This window comes from Dryas octopetala, chromosome 1, assembly GCF_963921425.1.
Source record: "Dryas octopetala chromosome 1, drDryOcto1.1, whole genome shotgun sequence".
In the NCBI taxonomy this organism is placed as follows: domain Eukaryota; kingdom Viridiplantae; phylum Streptophyta; class Magnoliopsida; order Rosales; family Rosaceae; genus Dryas; species Dryas octopetala.
In genome coordinates, this window is record NC_141366.1 from 25,896,653 (window position 1) to 25,917,166 (window position 20,514).

A 20,514-nucleotide genomic window follows, 5' to 3' on the forward strand; every position below is an offset into this window, starting at 1 on the left:
GCCACACTGACCCTTCAATCCTAGATGGAATTACCAAGCTCGGCAACTCGCATGTAGAACCGAACAATCAATGTAAGGCTGCGTTTAAAAACAAAATACAGGGTTGGATCAGAATGCAAATTACACAGCAGAATAAATCAATCAAATACTTTGATCAAAAAACCAACCTCCAAGATTACTTAAATAAATAGTAATCTTGTACAACTGTTTCGAATATTAATGAGCTGAAGTAAATACAAACTACTATTTTCAAAATAAAAGAGAAAACCATTTCTGGATTTACCAATTGCCACATCTCCTCCACGCTGCTTCCTCAGTCTTACTTAACCTGCAAAACCAACCGCTGCAGCGTTGAATGGTGCACCGGATTAAAGAATAAACCGGTAAGCTTTCGCAAGCTCGTATGGGTGAGCCAGCCCATAAGCAAACAGTAACAATTAACACTTAGCAGTATAGTACATAAAAATACCCTGCAACACTAATCTTGGAATCAACATCCAGGTTAAACAGTGACAACAACCATCATAAATCAACATGAAGTAATATCAAAGCTGAATAAACAACCACATTTAAATAGTAGTAAAACATCACCATCATCATCAACAATAAACACGTAATGACATCTCAAGCTCATTACAAATCACACATACATCATACCGTTTAATAGTTAATCAATAATTTAACTATTAATCAACATCTCATAATCAAATTCACATTTTAATGATTATGATGCCATATGAATTATATGTCATGCACACCAATGCATGCGTACCTGGCCTGCAGAAGAGGCAACACCTGTATACCTGTACAAATGACAGTGGACCCCACATTAACCGATTATCAAATGTATCAACTACCTCCTTGTCCGTAAAAATTGTACGGGTAGCGAGACGTCCAGACCATTTGATCCTCAGATCAAAACAACCTAGCTTACTCTTAAAAGTAGTAACCACACGGTTGTATACATTACAACAACCGTCCATGGGGAGCCGCAGCTCACTAGGTAACCCCACCGGTGGATTTAGGGGATCGAACCCAAGGTCTACACTATGTGACCCTTCGTCTCAAGTTAGTGGTCCAAACACTTCAACATCATTAGTGTAATCAATATATCAATAATGATTGATATGTTCAATGCCATGCCTACTTTTAATGCACTCTAAGTAGCATATCCAATAATCATTCACATAAACAATTTATTAATTATTGATTATCATGCTCAGTTGTCATACCAATTATCATGTAATATAGGCAACAAACCAATCAATCACCAACCTAAACTATTCTCGAATAAATTGTATATCAATTTATATATCTGCCTAACCTGGCCCAATTTTTGTGTCTCTGCTCAAACGGCTCAAATAAGACACAAATAAACAATAGTTCTCTAACAGACATTAATCGTCATTACCGAGTAACTATTTAGTCAAATTATAATATCCAATTATGAGATATAGTAGGGTCTCACACACACAACAACAAGAGCTTAAGTGAAGTCTCTAGAGTGTGCCCTAACTCATTTTAATTTATTAACAAATATACGACTTGTAATCTAACAAGTAAAATGCCAAGACAATGGCCAATAACAATTTATATAGAAAATAGCTTAAAATGAGCATTATTGGAAATTAGTAAAGCCATCACAAATCCGTTCTATTAGCAAAGCAAATTGGCAACTAATGTGTCATCACATCCATTTTGGGTATCATTCCAATTAATTGAATACATATGATTCACCTTTCAATAACAATAATACAATTTATCATGTGACTTGTTTAATAAGTTGAATTCCGACCAGAACGGTTAATCATGCATTTACTACTTAACTCAGTAAATAAATCATCTTTGGTATTAAATCATACCCATATAGCAATTCATAAACATGATGCACAATCTAGCATCTCAGGAATATACACAATCAAAGCATATAATCTTCAAACAAACCTTTTCATTATAATAACCGAATGATTATTTAATCAGATTATGATGTTCGATTATGAAAAGTAGGGCTACACAATAATTAAACAGGTTATGTGAATTCACTAAAGAATTCCCTAATTCATTTTAATTAACAATATTTTCTCTACTTGTAAAATAACAAGTAATTTGCCAAACCATTGACTAACAACAATACAATCAAATAAATAACTCAAACAAGCATCACCGACATCTAGATGTGCCATCACAATTAACTTGTATACCGTTCTAATTATGGTATCAATTAGTTGAACAACAACAGTTCACTATCATAAGGAATAAGGTGTTACCTACAAAATTAAGGTTTCACACACCATCACTAAAATAATAAGTCAAATAAGGTAGACTTACCTTACACAATTAATTAAATAAATGATTTTCACAATTCCACAAATTAAACAACAAAGGACTAATGACAAAACCACAAAACTAGGATCACAAATCACCCACCTGAATTTCGTGGATCCTATACGTACTCTACACCACCTCACCACCACCACAGGCAAAGGAATTGCCAAGCAAGCTCAAAGGATTGAGTAATCAATCCATATCCTCATTCAACATCCTCTGCCAAACTAATTAACAAAAGCTAAGTGATTAATCTAAAGAAATAGGTGAGTTAGTGTTTGCAGGTGAGGAAAATGAAGTTGCTGGACAGAGTTGAGATTTTAGAGAGATGAGAGATAATTTTGAAATGTGAAAACGAGGGGTATATATAGGCTGGTTGTCGAGCCCTCGGCAAGGCTTGCTGAGCCCTCGATGGGGGCTTCCACCAAATTCCTCTCTTTTCTCCATTCTTCTCCTTTCTCCCTTCGTGACAGCTGCCCATCCATCAGTTCTTCATGGTTGGCATCTTCCCAACCATTTGATCAAAAGTGATCAATGGTTGTGATCTTGCCACTTCATCCACTTTCACTTCTCTACACTTTTCCAACTTCAAACACTCGCCAAAAATACATTCAGAAATCCAAGAATATTTCGAAAAATACTACGTACTCGTAAAAACGAATACAAACTTCCTATTGGCTCACAAACAACTATTGATCTCCAAACCTTTTGAAAATCAAACACGAAAATTTTTTGGGACCTCACACTTTAGCTCAATGAATTATAGTTAAGATTTTTAATTGTCAGATAGTATGGAGTCATAAACTTTTGGTTTTATTATATCTTGATGAGTTTATTTATCATGAAAAGCATGTTGTGCCTTAGGTGTTTGGATTATTAACTGAAATTAAAACCCCTTGCTGGAATGAAATAATTTTTGTAAACTTTGGTTTAGGGGTCACCAAAAAGCCCAAGGCCCGAAGCCCATCCGAAGCTCTCCCGGTCCATTGGGCCCGAACCCCGAACTGGCCCGAAATTTGGGCCGGCCCGCCCCGGCCCGAATAGTCATTGGGCTGGGCCATTCCCTTGAAGCCCACGGGCTGCCTGAAGCCGGGCTCGCTTAGGCCCGCCCCAAAGCCCATTACACATAATATATCTTCAATTAAAAAATATAGGATTAAGGCTATAATGTGAATCAAACATGAGACCTCATGGAACAAACTTCAACTCTCAACCAACTGAGCTGACTACTTTATTTGTCTAACTGGTGAATCAGAACATATTTAATAGGTTTTTTGTTTGTATACTCTGATAAATTATTAATATGTTTATTAAGTTATTATATAATACTATAATCATATAATGTTAGTAAATAGTAATAGTGTAAACTGTGCAATACCATAAATAATAAACTTTCAAAATTATATACAACATTACAAATTTACAACTATAGTTATTAATCTTATTATAACAAATTTTTATAATACAATTATAATTAAAGTTATTAAACCACGATTGTTCATTAATTCAACGATCTGAACCGTTCATTTTATATGTTGATAGTCAAAGATCATTCTTACAAAAAATCGGCCAAATAGGAATTCATCTACCTATTCGAATGTTCGATTATCATTAGAAAAACTACGATCATTCATTAATTCGACCACCGTTACGTCACTTTTACATCTCCGATTGAGCTAATTTTTTGCAAGGATTCTCTTTGAGTGGGGAACTGAAGTTTGAATGGTTCGAAACGTTGAAAACACGATCGATATGTGAGCTTCTACATATAAATACACTTAAAAAGTAGAATTCTAATAACTGTCCAGTTGAAACCTTGTCGTTTCCATAATTATGAAGACCACAACATGATTTCAACAATCTGACCCATTCATTTTCTATGTTCATAGTCAAAGATCATCCTTACAAAAAATCGGCCAAATCGAAAATTCATCTACCCATTCGATCATCATTAGAAAAACCACAATTGTTCATTAATTCGACCACCGTTATGTCACTTTTATATCTCCGATTGAGCTAATTTTTTGCACGAATTATCTTTAAGTGAGGAACTAAAATTTGAACGGTTCGGATTGTTAAAAACACAATTGCATCGTTTGTTTATAAAAATGTGTAAGAAAAAATATAATAAAATATATGTACATTTATGTTTTATTATAGTTGTAATGTTGTATATAATTTTAAAAGTTTATTATTTATGGTATTACACTATTACTAACATAATAATATTATATAATAACTTAATAAGCATATTAATAATTTATTGAAGTAAACAAACGAAAAAGCTATTAAATATGTTATGATTCACAAACTTGACAAATAAACTAGTCAGTTCAGTTAGTTAAGAGTTGAAACTTGTTATGTAAGGTCTTATGTTCAAATCACAACATATCCAAAATCCTATATTTTTTTTTATTGAAAATATATATGTGTCTAAACAGGCTTTGAGCCCATTCTGGGCCTAGCCCGGCCCGGCCCTCCAAGCTCGGAAGCCAAAGCCTGATGGGCGGGCCTTGAGCTTGTGTATTAAAGCGCTAGCCCAGCCCAGCCCGGCCAGAAAGCCCTATTGGGCTCCTATAATTCAAGCCCAAGCCCGACCTGAACCAAAAAAATTTAGGCCGGGTTGGCCCGGCTCGGCCCATTGCCGACCCCTACTTCGGTTGTTGTAGCCAAGGCTAGCCGTGGACTACGCCCGCACAGGGCCTCCTATTTGTTGTTCAACCCAATAGTACAATGAGAAAACATGCATCTTTTGTAGTGTTGACTGATACCTTGGGTTTCCTTTTTATTTGCATCATAAGTGAGCCTCTTTCTGCTTAAGTTACCAGCCCAATTATAGTATCTACATTTCTACATATTGTATAAAATAATATAATCTAATTAAAAAAAGAAATCTATATGATAAGGAATAAAACTTAGGGAAAAATTTTCAAAAAGGACACCTACTTAGGGGTCAATCTTAGTTTAGGACACCAGTTTGGGTTTGTGTTAGTTTAGGACATATATTTTGGGTTTGTATCAGTTTGGGCTTTTCCGTCACCTCTGTCAAGTCCCCCGTTAAAAACAGACCACGTGACTTGCACCTGACTTATTTTAAAGGGCAAAATTGTCACTCCCTTGCTTTTAAGACAGTTCCAACTGCAAGCATCTACCCCGTTCGTCTTCCCGCCACAGAACATGGAATCCCTCCAATTTTCTGGGATTTCCCCCTAAAATCTGACCTTAAGTCTCTATAAAAACACACTTGCGAAAACATAGAGGTTTTGGGTTTTGAATAACATACTTGCGATGATGGAACCTGCGATGATGGAACCGGTGGGTCGGAGGTACTGCTATTGTGGTTTTCCAGCTGCAAGGGTCACGGCTTGGACTGATGCAAACCCTGGTAGAAGGTTCGATGGCTGTTCCAGGGTAGGGTGTATAAAAGCTCTGTGTTTGTTTGATTTTCGTTACACATGTAGATTAATATGGGTTGTTTAGGTAAGTAATTTATGTTTTTATTTGCAGAAACCCAGGGGAGGATGTGATTTTTTCAGATGGGTTGATCCTCCCATGTGTGCAAGGTCAAGGCAAGTGATACCTGGATTGCTAAGGAAACAAAGTTTGCTGGAGACACAGGTTGATCGAGGTCAAGCAAGGGTGAAGAAGCTCTGGTTTTGTTTGATATTGTCTTGGTTGTTTTTTGTGTTTTCCTGGATGAATGACAAAAGCAATGGACCATAAATGTTGAATGAAGTATTTTCGGGTTTTTGTATTTTTGGGTTGTTAATATTCTGGGGTTGAATAGAATAGATCAAGGCTATCCGTTTTGGGTTGATAGCTTAGATTAAGGCTATCTTCTTTTGTGTTGTGTATGGCCAGACATTTCAGATTGCCTTATATTGTAATGGCAATGTTTAAGTTTAAATGAAAGGATATTTTGGCAATGTGCTGGTCTTGGTACCTTTTTTTTGTTGGATTGTATCAAATTGGATTGAAGATAAACACATAAACCTCTTAAAGGGAAGAATTGACCATTTATTTTGCAACACCAAAAATAAGTTGATTTCATTCGAAATGCAAATGAGCCTTATATTTTCAATCCAAGACAAGTCATATGGACAAAAATCAAATTAGACCTGTTATATATGCATTCAAAGGAAAGCATTCCAAACTACTTGAAGCCAAAAATGGTTCCATACATTGTCATCCCATTAAGTACAACATATAGCTAATCATGACAATGTAAAATGTTTAACCAAAAGTAAGATGCTTAACCAACTTCACACAAACAGAATTCCAACCCAAAAGTAAAATGTTTAACCCAAAACCAGTAGTACAACTCAAAAAAACCTTGTGGTCATATTCCTAAAACCTGCACAAAAAAAACCTGGTGATCATCCTAACTTCAAACTACATTTCAGATTTCAGAATACAACATATCAGTATTGTCTTCATGGGATCCTCGACCTTAATGCTTTCTTCTTGACAGGTGATTTGAACCTTTTTTTGGGGAGCACAGAGGCAGTCACATTTGAAGGACAAGGTTGTGATGAACTTTGTGGCAAAATGAATGTTGGTTGGGATTGTGGTCTCACAGAGGATGATGGTTGAGATGACACTTCTCTGGTTTGGGAGTTGGATGAACCTGCAGATGGTGGTCTTAGTGAAGCCTTTTTTGATCGCTGCATTGCATGCCTAGACCTTAGTCTTCGAATTTGGGGTTTCTTTCTTACCTGCAAGCAAACTCAAGTCCATAAATAATGTGTTCTGACAATAATTAAAAAGAGAACAAAATAACAAGGCTCTTGACTTAGATCACCTTCTTGGCTTGCTGGTCTTGGTCCTGGCCTTGCTCTTGTCCATCACCTTCAACCTTCCTCTTTCCCTGCATACAGAAAGCAAAGCACACACCAAAAAGAGTCATCAGTTATTTTCAAATCTAGTCAATGAATATGTCAGTTAAGCACACACAGTCAGTTTGGTACCTTCTTTTGTACATCATTTTCTCTCCCACAGGTCCTTGAATTGTGACCCTCCTTACCACATTTCTTGCAGGTAATGGTGACATCAAACCTTATCAATTTTGTTGGATTTTGTGGCTTCTTTGGTTCATTTGAATCTCTGGCCCTTACTTTCTTGGGTCTTCCTGCTTGCTTCTTATAGCATGGAGGCTTGAGTGGTGGCTTTCCTGTTCTAATCCACTGGTCTTTCCCAGGCATAGGGTTAATCATTGGTGCATATGTTGCCTGGTAAGCAGTAACATGATACTTTTCATATGTGAATTCTTCAATTGTAAGGTCCCTGCCATGCTTCCAAATAGATGATATTGCATGGCAACAAGGTATACCACTTACATCCCACTGCCTGCAAGAGCATGTTTTGAGATCCAAATCAACTGCATACTGATGCTCATCTGTGATTACTTGATATTTTTTTCCACCACACCAAAAAGCCCTACACATACAACAGTCCTTCTTTCGTTTGTCAATTATGCCTCTAATCCTTGGCCCTAGTTGATATTTCCACTTCTGAGCTTGCTCTCTTCTTCTTGCAAAAAGCAACATTACATACATTCTCAGCCTCTCAAGCAAGGTAAGTATTGGCTGGTCCCTTGCTTTTAAGATTGCTGCATTGAATGACTCGCATAGGTTGTTTAGAATCAAATCACACTTTGCTTCTGTTTTGAAGAATGCCTTGCTCCAATTGTGTGGAGGCTTATCATCAAACCACTTGTATGCCTCACCATCTATTTCCTTCATCTTGTTCATCTCTGACCTCCACTTTGCCTCATAAGTTGACCTTGCTGCACTCTGAAAAATCTCTTTCAATAAGAGGCTCGGAAACTTCTTTCTGAAGTTCTCCCCCAAATGCTTGACACAATGCCTGTGTTCTGCATTGGGAAGCAAGTCCTTCACTGCATCAATTAAACCCTTTTGTTTGTCACTCAGTATCACATAATGGTGTGAATTCTCCAAGTTCAAATCCATAATCAAGTGCTGCATAAACCACCCCCAACTGTCTCTGTTTTCGATTTCCACAACTGCATATGCCAATGGAACCATTCCATTGTTAGCATCCACCCCTATGGCAGCCAAAAGCTGCCCCTTGTGAGGTCCCTTCAGGAAGCACCCATCCATACCTATCACAGGTCTACATCCATCAATGAAGGCCCTCTTGCATGCACCAAAGCATATATACATTCTCTGGAACTGTGGTTCATCCCCAGGAAGAAGGTTACTTTGAATCTTGACAGTTGTGTTTTCATTCGTCCTTTGTAACTCCTCAGCATAATCCCACAGCATGCCAAATTGCTCCTCAATCTGTCCCTGAATGTTCTTGAAGGCAAGCCTTCTAGCTGTGTAGCACACTGTCCTAGTAACCTCTACATTGAATTGCTTCAAGATTTGCTCTTGGAAAGCCCCAACATCCCATTTCGGATTGGTCCTAAAATCATCCCCATATCTTTTAGCCAACCATTTTGCATTGATATGACAGTTATATCTAGGCCCTGTGCAAGTATGCTCATCAAGGAACTGTCTCACAATCACATTGTCACTCTTGTTATCCTTGACAGCATGGATATGCCAAGGACAGTTTGGTGCACACCCTACTCTACACCACTTTGCATGGTTCTTCTTAAAACTCAGCTCTCTATCATTCAATATGGAGTATTTGTAACGACCCGACCCAAATTTTTACTAGAAATTTAAATTTTTATTTAACTATGTTTTTAAGAGATATTTTTTTAAGGTGTGGAATTTCATTTTAAAGATTTTGGGATTTATTCGGAAAATAAAAAGGGTTTGGATTTAAAATTTTTATTTTATTATTGTTTTAATTTGGGGTTTGACCAAAAGTTGACTTTTAAAGTGAATGGGTTTTCGATTTTGACTTCGGGTCCGTTAGATAGGTTTCGATCCCCCGAGTTCATAGACACGTAGCACGCTTCGATCCGAGTTACAGATTGGAAGATATGGGCGTTTGAAGCGAGGGGCAATTTCGTAAAATGACAAATTGGGTTTAAAAATCTGATTTTTTTTTTTTTAACTTTCTCTCTCTCTCTAGAACCTTCTCTCCCTTTCTATTTATCACCCCCGCACTCTCTCTCTCTCACTCTCGGTTTTCCTCTCCCCCGCACCCTCTCCCCTGCGCCCACCAGCCCCAGCCACCCCACTCACCATCACCGGCCATCTCTGGCCAGCCTCTGGCTCCGGCGAGTTCCCCCAGGCGCCGACCACCCCTCCGGCCTTCTCTCTCCCCGAGTTTTCTCTCTCCCCCTTTTCTCTGTGCGCGACCAGCTCAGCTTAGCCCAGCCCAGCCCGGTCAATTTCGGCCATTTCCCGACCAGCCCAGGCCACCGGCGAGCCTTCCCGACGCCGCCTATCTTCCCCGACGCCTTCTTCAGCCAGCCCAGCCCTCCCTGCGCGTCGGTTCTGCTCGAAAAGTCACACAGGGCCGTCGACTTTTCCCTCCATTTTCAGTCAAATTTCACCTCAAATCTTCGAGATTCTTGGTGGATTTTTCCGCTCTAGGTATGGGCTTTCTTTCCTATATTATTAGCAGAGTAATTTTTGAAGAAATCTGAAACTTAGAATTTGATTTAGGAATCCATTTCGGGTCCCCTTAAATTCTGGATTTTAGGTCGTTTCTTGATGTTTGTTTGGATAATTATACCTTATGAAACCTCTGTGATTGTTTAGAATTAAAAAGGGTGAGTAGATTTTCGGAAATTAGGTATTTTGGCTAAATTTGGTCTTGTAGCCGCCACTTGGGGCGGCAATCGCAGTGGTCTCAAACACCCACTGTTATCTCTTGAATGTAGGATTATTTAGAGCCACTGTTGAGTTGGTTGTTGATCTTGGGTAGGTTGGAAGTGATTAGAGGGACCGAAAAGTGTTTCGGATTGTAATTGGAGACTAATTTTACGGTTTTGTTGTGTATTTCTAGGCGAGACGACCGTGGTTCGTGACGATCCGGCGGAGGATCGAAGCTAGGGCTATCACTGTGAGTGGACATTTGTTTTTAGAAGCATTTTATAAAATCTATGAATTTATTTATTGGCTATTTGAGTTTTGGTTTAGACATAATGAATGTGGGTGGATTCTTGGTTTTTAAATGTATTTATGAAATTCCTTTGAATTAACTGTTGTTGATAAATCTTGATTTTGATGTGGGGTTTGGTGGACGGAGTTGAATTTCGGGTTTTCAAATACTCTCGTATATAAGTTTTAAAACATAATTTTATTTGATGGTTTGTTTAAATTTATGGACCTTTTTGGAAAGAACTCTAGCTTCCCACTAAATCAATATGGCTCATTTATTACTTTGGGTTTTGATCGAAAAGAATGGATTAGATTTATGCCTATTGAATTTAAATTGAGCTATGAATTTACGTTTATGGATTTAAATTTTTTCTTGGAAAAGTACGATTATTTTATTCTTGGTGGAAAAAGGATTTATTTGGGCTATGGAAAAATGGTTTTCAAACCACCCTTTGCAGTACCCTCCAGGTTATCAGATACATAGGTCTTTGGGACCCATCACGGCACACATATAGGCTTTGGGCCGTGTGTCGGGATGCTTCGCCCTTTGGGGGCTGCTCTGCGTGCACGTATGACCAGGATTTGCCTGCACGTGCTAATTTTATTCACACGTGTGTATGGCCAGGATATTGCCTGCACGTGTTGGATTCATTCCACGCGTGTGTATGGCCAGGATATTGCCTGCACGTGTTGGATTCATTCCACGCGTGTGTATGGCCAGGATATTGCCTGCACGTGTTGGATTTCACTCCACGCGTGTGTATGGCCAGGATTATTCAGGGTATATAGCATGGTGGAAAATGAAATTGGTATTTTCAAGAGTTTGAATATGGATTTTAAGTGAGAACCTACTTTCGAGTTTATTAATGATTTTGACTTTGTTAATTTAGACGGTTGGTTATTGAAAAATGTGTTTGAAATACTTTTTCCACGAGTTCCATTGAATTTAAAATTTTCTTAAGTTTAAAAATGATTTTTAAACTGGGGGGATTTCAAAAACAACTTGAGGTTTTAGAATTTAAATTTGGCTACAAAGGGTTTCTGAAAAGATACTTACCTTTGATTTTCATTTTCATTAAACCGTCCACTCACTGAGTCATCTCACGGTTTATTTTCTTTTGTCTTAAATTGTCCCCCAGGTAGTAGCTTTGGTGGAGGTCGAGCCAATAACGTCGAGGTAGTCACAACCATCTCCCTAGTCGGAACCTGTAGGCGCCATTTAATTTTTATAGAGATTCCTTGTAATAGAATAGCAGCTCTGATAACCACTCTAAAATCTTAAGTTGGATTTCTGTGAGATTGTTGGGTCTGAGACCCTATTTGGTTGTGGTAGAGGTGGTTGCTGTTTAGAAGTGTTTTTAACAGGTTTGAAATTTCTGGGTTAGTCCATTTTCAGGGGAGGTTCTGCCGAATTTTCGGTAGGATTTTCCTTGAATTTGGATTCCCGCAGGACCTCTCCGGGTTTCTGGGTGAAACTCGGGGGCGGTCCTGTCAACTTGGTATCAGAGCATTAGGTTTTAGATTCCTCAATTCTGCACTGAATGTGCATCCCCATTATTGATAAGAGTTTGTTTTCTTATAGGTATTATGCCTACTCGACGTGGCCGACCTCAAGAAGTTGTGGTAAGTTTTGGGGGTATAGTTTATTCGATTAACGTGAGTGTTAGGACTACGGTAGCCTATATTTCAGCCTTGACTCCTTAGTTCACGATCAGAATTTATTCTTCATTTTCATGGATACGTAAGGAATGGTGAGGAAGATATAGTAATTAATGATACTTGAAGTTGCGATCATATTTATGTTGGATACATTTAGAGATCAAAGGGTTAATCAGAGTAGCGCAGCGGAAGCGTGATGGACCACAGAGACTAATCACTTGGAGCAAGACTTTTGTTTCTTTCAAGTAAGGAGAAAGGTTATTTGCATTACGATGGTTAATCGCGCTAGTTGAGGATTTATGAGTCAAGTCAAGCAAATAAGTTAGCATACCGATCTTGAATTGTCACGAATGGACAGCGTAATACACAATCATGCACTGATAACGATCCTAATGTCTCATCTTGATTTTTATGGACACGAAGACGCTCTCTCGTTACCTATTCGTGATGTATACTTCCATGGTACAATGATGAAATTTTTAATGGATCACCTAACGAATTTCAGGGTACGTCATCACCATAATTTCGAGACAGAAGCTTGTGGCTCACCTCTGGATATCGACATAGCCACAACCTACCTTTGTTCGGATCAGAGAAGCGAGGTACAACATATAAGGAGAGATTAACTTTGGTCAAGTCTTTCGGTTGGATCATATATTGGAGGATCTTCGGGATTGGCCCCCCAACAGGGACAGACTTCAGGTGCCCAGAGTTAGAGGCAGAGAGCAGTGGAGACTGCAGGTGCTACGTCTAGTAGTGGAGCACGGTCTAGTCATGCTAGTAGAGGTGGAGGACAGCATAGGGGTCAGCCAGGACGCCCCAGAGCCCAGGGCAGAGTCTTCGCCATGACGCAGCAGGACGCTTTGGCTCAACCGGATGTCATCATGGGTACGTTATCCATCTCTGGGCATAATACAATATTTTTTTTATAGACTATGGGGCACACACACACTTTGCGTATCACGTATTCTCGTTTTGATTGTCGATAAAAGATGAACTTTCTCGATTCTTGAGTTAGAGTGGTTTTCAAATGATTTAAAGGTTTTAAAATGGATTTATTTCGTAATGGTTTTATCCCTGAAAACTTTATCTAGGATTTGGCGTTCTATCACATTTTTAAGTTTTTATTTTTGAGGCTTACTTAAATTATTCAGGTTCGTTGAGGAGACGAATCGGTTTTAAGGGGCAATAAGAAGTTTGCAACTACAATTAAAGATTTCTACTAAATTTCGAGGACGAAATTTTTGTAAGGGGGGAAGGTTGTAACGACCCGACCCAAATTTTTACTAGAAATTTAAATTTTTATTTAACTATGTTTTTAAGAGATATTTTTTTAAGGTGTGGAATTTCATTTTAAAGATTTTGGGATTTATTCGGAAAATAAAAAAGGGTTTGGATTTAAAATTTTTATTTTATTATTGTTTTAATTTGGGGTTTGACCAAAAGTTGACTTTTAAAGTGAATGGGTTTTCGATTTTGACTTCGGGTCCGTTAGATAGGTTTCGATCCCCCGAGTTCATAGACACGTAGCACGCTTCGATCCGAGTTACAGATTGGAAGATATGGGCGTTTGAAGCGAGGGGCAATTTCGTAAAATGACAAATTGGGTTTAAAAATCTGATTTTTTTTTTTTAACTTTCTCTCTCTCTCTAGAACCTTCTCTCCCTTTCTATTTATCACCCCCGCACTCTCTCTCTCTCACTCTCGGTTTTCCTCTCCCCCGCACCCTCTCCCCTGCGCCCACCAGCCCCAGCCACCCCACTCACCATCACCGGCCATCTCTGGCCAGCCTCTGGCTCCGGCGAGTTCCCCCAGGCGCCGACCACCCCTCCGGCCTTCTCTCTCCCCGAGTTTTCTCTCTCCCCCTTTTCTCTGTGCGCGACCAGCTCAGCTTAGCCCAGCCCAGCCCGGTCAATTTCGGCCATTTCCCGACCAGCCCAGGCCACCGGCGAGCCTTCCCGACGCCGCCTATCTTCCCCGACGCCTTCTTCAGCCAGCCCAGCCCTCCCTGCGCGTCGGTTCTGCTCGAAAAGTCACACAGGGCCGTCGACTTTTCCCTCCATTTTCAGTCAAATTTCACCTCAAATCTTCGAGATTCTTGGTGGATTTTTCCGCTCTAGGTATGGGCTTTCTTTCCTATATTATTAGCAGAGTAATTTTTGAAGAAATCTGAAACTTAGAATTTGATTTAGGAATCCATTTCGGGTCCCCTTAAATTCTGGATTTTAGGTCGTTTCTTGATGTTTGTTTGGATAATTATACCTTATGAAACCTCTGTGATTGTTTAGAATTAAAAAGGGTGAGTAGATTTTCGGAAATTAGGTATTTTGGCTAAATTTGGTCTTGTAGCCGCCACTTGGGGCGGCAATCGCAGTGGTCTCAAACACCCACTGTTATCTCTTGAATGTAGGATTATTTAGAGCCACTGTTGAGTTGGTTGTTGATCTTGGGTAGGTTGGAAGTGATTAGAGGGACCGAAAAGTGTTTCGGATTGTAATTGGAGACTAATTTTACGGTTTTGTTGTGTATTTCTAGGCGAGACGACCGTGGTTCGTGACGATCCGGCGGAGGATCGAAGCTAGGGCTATCACTGTGAGTGGACATTTGTTTTTAGAAGCATTTTATAAAATCTATGAATTTATTTATTGGCTATTTGAGTTTTGGTTTAGACATAATGAATGTGGGTGGATTCTTGGTTTTTAAATGTATTTATGAAATTCCTTTGAATTAACTGTTGTTGATAAATCTTGATTTTGATGTGGGGTTTGGTGGACGGAGTTGAATTTCGGGTTTTCAAATACTCTCGTATATAAGTTTTAAAACATAATTTTATTTGATGGTTTGTTTAAATTTATGGACCTTTTTGGAAAGAACTCTAGCTTCCCACTAAATCAATATGGCTCATTTATTACTTTGGGTTTTGATCGAAAAGAATGGATTAGATTTATGCCTATTGAATTTAAATTGAGCTATGAATTTACGTTTATGGATTTAAATTTTTTCTTGGAAAAGTACGATTATTTTATTCTTGGTGGAAAAAGGATTTATTTGGGCTATGGAAAAATGGTTTTCAAACCACCCTTTGCAGTACCCTCCAGGTTATCAGATACATAGGTCTTTGGGACCCATCACGGCACACATATAGGCTTTGGGCCGTGTGTCGGGATGCTTCGCCCTTTGGGGGCTGCTCTGCGTGCACGTATGACCAGGATTTGCCTGCACGTGCTAATTTTATTCACACGTGTGTATGGCCAGGATATTGCCTGCACGTGTTGGATTCATTCCACGCGTGTGTATGGCCAGGATATTGCCTGCACGTGTTGGATTCATTCCACGCGTGTGTATGGCCAGGATATTGCCTGCACGTGTTGGATTTCACTCCACGCGTGTGTATGGCCAGGATTATTCAGGGTATATAGCATGGTGGAAAATGAAATTGGTATTTTCAAGAGTTTGAATATGGATTTTAAGTGAGAACCTACTTTCGAGTTTATTAATGATTTTGACTTTGTTAATTTAGACGGTTGGTTATTGAAAAATGTGTTTGAAATACTTTTTCCACGAGTTCCATTGAATTTAAAATTTTCTTAAGTTTAAAAATGATTTTTAAACTGGGGGGATTTCAAAAACAACTTGAGGTTTTAGAATTTAAATTTGGCTACAAAGGGTTTCTGAAAAGATACTTACCTTTGATTTTCATTTTCATTAAACCGTCCACTCACTGAGTCATCTCACGGTTTATTTTCTTTTGTCTTAAATTGTCCCCCAGGTAGTAGCTTTGGTGGAGGTCGAGCCAATAACGTCGAGGTAGTCACAACCATCTCCCTAGTCGGAACCTGTAGGCGCCATTTAATTTTTATAGAGATTCCTTGTAATAGAATAGCAGCTCTGATAACCACTCTAAAATCTTAAGTTGGATTTCTGTGAGATTGTTGGGTCTGAGACCCTATTTGGTTGTGGTAGAGGTGGTTGCTGTTTAGAAGTGTTTTTAACAGGTTTGAAATTTCTGGGTTAGTCCATTTTCAGGGGAGGTTCTGCCGAATTTTCGGTAGGATTTTCCTTGAATTTGGATTCCCGCAGGACCTCTCCGGGTTTCTGGGTGAAACTCGGGGGCGGTCCTGTCAGTATTCCTTGATAGCTTCTTTGAATACCTCCATAGATGCAAAACACTGACCGAATGTAAATTTAGGATCTTTCATATCCACATCTTTTCTAAAAACAGTAAGCCTTGGTCGCTTTACCCTAGGTCTCTTCCTTGGAACATCATCTTCTTCAAAGTCATCTGATGAACTTTGTACACTCCCCATGTTGTCAGAATCAGCCATGTCCTCAGAGTCAAACTCACCAAAACCCCCACCATCATCATCACTATGAACCTCAGGGTCCACATCATCATCCCAATTTGTTTCATCTTCACTCTGCTCATAGTCACTATCCACATAATCAAAATCATCCTCATCTGTTTCATCCTCATCGTTTTCATCCTCACTTGCAGAGTTTCTTCCTTCACCACCTTCCTCCTCAGGCACCTCGGCATTCTCATCTTCATTCAATCCAACATGTACCTCTCCTTGTTGGTTGACTGATGGCTCTGCATCAAACTCTCCAAATGCCTCATTCTCACATGGTCCCTCATTCTCACATGGTCCCTCATCAGCATTAACCTCTCGTCCCTCATCAAACTCTCCAACATGACAGAAATACACCACAGCCACTCTCTGAGGTGTTTGAAAACCACACAGTCTCAATATACAAGCATCAGTTATAGCAGCTACCCACCCCCTGTCTTCTGGATGTCCTGGTTCCTTGTAATAATATACAATGTTGTCATTGTACCCTAATAACTTAGCTAGACCATCCATCTCCAGTAAAGACATATAGTCAATGTTGGCATAATCCCCCCAAGTGATCATGCCACCAACATATCTCTTTTCACTACCATCAGCATTTAAGTTCACTAGCCTACCACCATGGTGAAATTCTAAAGTGAAATGGTCTGGATTACCTGCCAGAAATAAAGCCATGTCATGCTTATTAACAGTAGCCTATACACTAATGTAGAAAACTAATGTCACTAGCCTATACACTAATGTAGAACATGCAAAAATAAAGACATTATTCTAAGTAGTAAACCCTAAAGTAAAACAAAATCAGAGTCTAAACTACAATAAATACATTATTCTAATTAGTAAACCCTACGACATTCTTCTAATCCCCTTTACATTATTCTAATCCAGTAGCAATCCCAACATGACTCAAATGTTACACCATACCAAACCAGGAGTCTCATTTATACTACACCTATCAATATTTTACTCTACGCCCACCATAGCAGACCATGTGGGATTCCCATTACTTTCAATTATTTATTCAACATCTCTGGTCCCCCCCATCTCCCATAAAGACAATAATGAAGCAGAAAAGGTCAAAAATGTTTAAACAAATGGGTCACAATTGAAAAAGACAGTCACTACACAACACAACATCACACAGACCCAGCCAAAAATAAATTCTTTATCGATTCACCAACATACACCATCAAACCCCACAAAGAGAATCTTCAAACAGTAATTAATAAGGGGACAACTTACTGTATTCGGGTGGAACTCCATCTGTCCTCAGGAACTCCATTTCGAATCTCCACAGAGAATATCACTTTTTGTTGCAGCGGATATCACTTTCGCAGTGATTAGAAAGCCAAAATCCCCTTTACCCCTTTAATCGAAGAAGAAAGCGTCCAAAACCCTAACCAGCGAACACTTTTGCGCGACCAGATTGAATTCTAAATCATTAAACTGAATTCCCTTTTGTTTAAAGTTAATCTTGCAGTTGGAACTGTCTTAAAAGCAAGGGAGTGACAATTTTGCCCTTTAAAATAAGTCAGGTGCAAGTCACGTGGTCTGTTTTTAACGGGGGACTTGACAGAGGTGACGGAAAAGCCCAAACTGATACAAACCCAAAATATATGTCCTAAACTAACACAAACCCAAACTGGTGTCCTAAACTAAGATTGACCCCTAAGTAGGTGTCCTTTTTGAAAATTTTTCCCTAAAACTTACCTATCCTTGGGATACCACTTGTGTGGTATCACTAGGGAGAGAGAAAGAGAGAAAATGAATGAGAAAGGTGGAGGGAGAGAAAGAGAGAGAAGAGAGAGGTGGAGGAGAGAGAGAGAGAGAGAGAGAGAGAGAGAGAGAGAGAGAGAGAGAGAGAGAGAGAGAGAGAGAGAGAGAGAGAGAGAATCTATTGGTATCCCCGGTGCAGGTAAGAACTCCTCTATGATAAGATGGTATCAGAGATTCTCAAAGTTTTTTGAGTAATTTAATGAAATAGCCCCTTTTAATTAATGTTAAGCTTTTTTTGACCCCTAAGGCCCAAAACTTACTTTTATAGCTCTTTTGTATTTTCTGTGACCAAAATACCTCTCTCTCTATATATATATGTTATAGACCGAGAATTTCACCAGTAGACCAAAAAATCCACATCTCTCTCTCCCTCCCTACCTCCCTCCCTCCCTCCCTCCCTCATCTGATCGAAGACTGCAACAAATCCAGATGGAAACCTATAGCTTGCATGGATCTGGCCATAAATATAGGCATACGGATTGTGCAGAGAACATGTTGAATATTCGTATGCCATATATCCTTGGATTTGAACATGTTGAATGTTGAATATTCTTTTGTTGAATATTCGCATGCCATACTGGTGGAATTCGTATGCCATACATCCATGGCCATAGAATTCTATATAACTCATTGAATAGCCAGATGGAATTCCCATTCTTTCTTTCTCTTTCTTATTTCCTTTATTTTTCTTATTTCCTTTCTTTTTCTTTCTTCCAGCGCCGCTTTCTCTTCTTTTATTTTTCTTTCCTTTCTTTTTTCTTTTCAATTCGCTGCACCTCTCTAATTTCTTTCTTCTAATAAAAGTTATGAGAGGTTTATTGTAATTAATATATATATATTTATATCAATAATTACAAATACTACAAAGAATCCCTCAGTTATTACACCATTAAATCTGCAAGTGGCGAACATGCCTACCCTTAACTGCCCCAGATCTGAATTTAATGGAGAAGAAGAAGAAGATGTAAAAATTGCAGATGTGGAATTTTTAGTGGATAGAAGAGGTTGTCGACCGAAAATTACACATTGTCTACCGAAAATTCCACATCTGCAATTTTTGCATCTTCTTCTTCTTCTCCATTAAATCCAAATCTGGTTTTGAGATACCTTGAACACATTGCTTGTGATAATTTCAACCATAATCAAATGAGATCAAATTACACAATTATTTCTTTCTCTTCTTTCTTCTTCCTCTTATTCTTTACCCAACCCCAGCCACAAAATAAAGAAAATAGAAAAACAAAAAATTTCACCAAAGCAATGGAGGTGGGTTTTGGTCTGATCAGATCTTGCACCATTATTAGCAGAGAGGGGCTGGTTGACTACATAATAGAATGGGAATGTTGAATATTCAGAGAACATGGATCTAGCCATGGATATATGGCATATAGATTCATGGATATAGTATGCCATTATTTTTGTTCTCATGATCTGGTAAGCAAAAATAATGGCAAAAGTAATGTTGAACAAAAATAATGGTTGAAGCTATGGATTTGGTACCATAAAGTAATGTTGAATACGGATTATGAAAAAAAAAATCCAAAGAGTAATGCATGAATGACTTTAGAAAATTAAAAAGTAATGCAAGATAGACCCAGATTTTAGATGGGGGCATACGCTAAACCCCATTTCAGTGTCTTCTTTTTTCTTTAGCTTTCCCCTTCTAGTTTGACCTCTCTCTCTCTCTCTCTCTCTCTCTCTCTCTCTCTCTCTCTCTCTCTCTCTCTCTATCTATCTCTCTCGAATTCGCAACATGTTGTTTGTTGAATTTGAAAACTAAATCAAGAAGTCAAGAACATAGAGGTAAAATCCCTAATTTTCAACGTTCTATTTTCCATGTTTAAATAGATACTCGAATGCTTTAATATCATCAACTAAATTCCCCTTTTTGCTAGTCATCTTGTTCAACTCTCTGTCGTCAGTCCCGAATTACCCAATAATAACCTTGTGCACACTGGGCTGACCTGAGATATTATACCTATTGAGAGTTTACACTCAACTATGCAAAGATTTCCAATAATCCCATAATTTCATTCCCCAATCAATCTCTCACAACAACTTATTTCATCCTTATGTTCATGCTCAAATGAAAATAATATAATAACATTTAATCGAAAATAAATCCAAATATATCATATACGATGAGAGAAAATATAATTCACAAAAACTACACAAATAAATTTTTTCATAAAGTTTAATAAAGTCAAAATTTCAATTGTAGAAGTTCCCCAATTATTCCCTACCTTGATTCCGAGCTAGCTAGTGCTTAAATTTCTTTTCCCTAGCTTCTAGAAATACTTCCAAGTCTAGACCTTAAACGAGTCGGGTGAAGCGGGTTCAGGTCAAACCCAACAAGACTTGTTAGTGATAACGGGTGAACC

The 20,514-nt window shown here is 38.6% G+C and overlaps 1 protein-coding gene across 1 annotated transcript; it reads right to left on the minus strand.

Annotated features, from left to right (window-relative positions):
* Window positions 1-6,758: 6,758 nt before the first annotated feature.
* LOC147299439 (uncharacterized) lies at window positions 6,759-17,639 on the minus strand. Its single transcript, XM_086230545.1, has 6 exons — window positions 17,600-17,639; window positions 16,160-17,013; window positions 9,800-9,855; window positions 7,293-8,958; window positions 7,127-7,192; window positions 6,759-7,040 (listed from the first exon to the last, which is right to left on the minus strand). Exons 1-6 carry the CDS (start codon window positions 17,637-17,639, stop codon window positions 6,759-6,761), a joined length of 2,964 nt encoding a protein of 987 aa, XP_086086671.1.
* Between the last annotated feature and the right edge of the window lie 2,875 nt (window positions 17,640-20,514).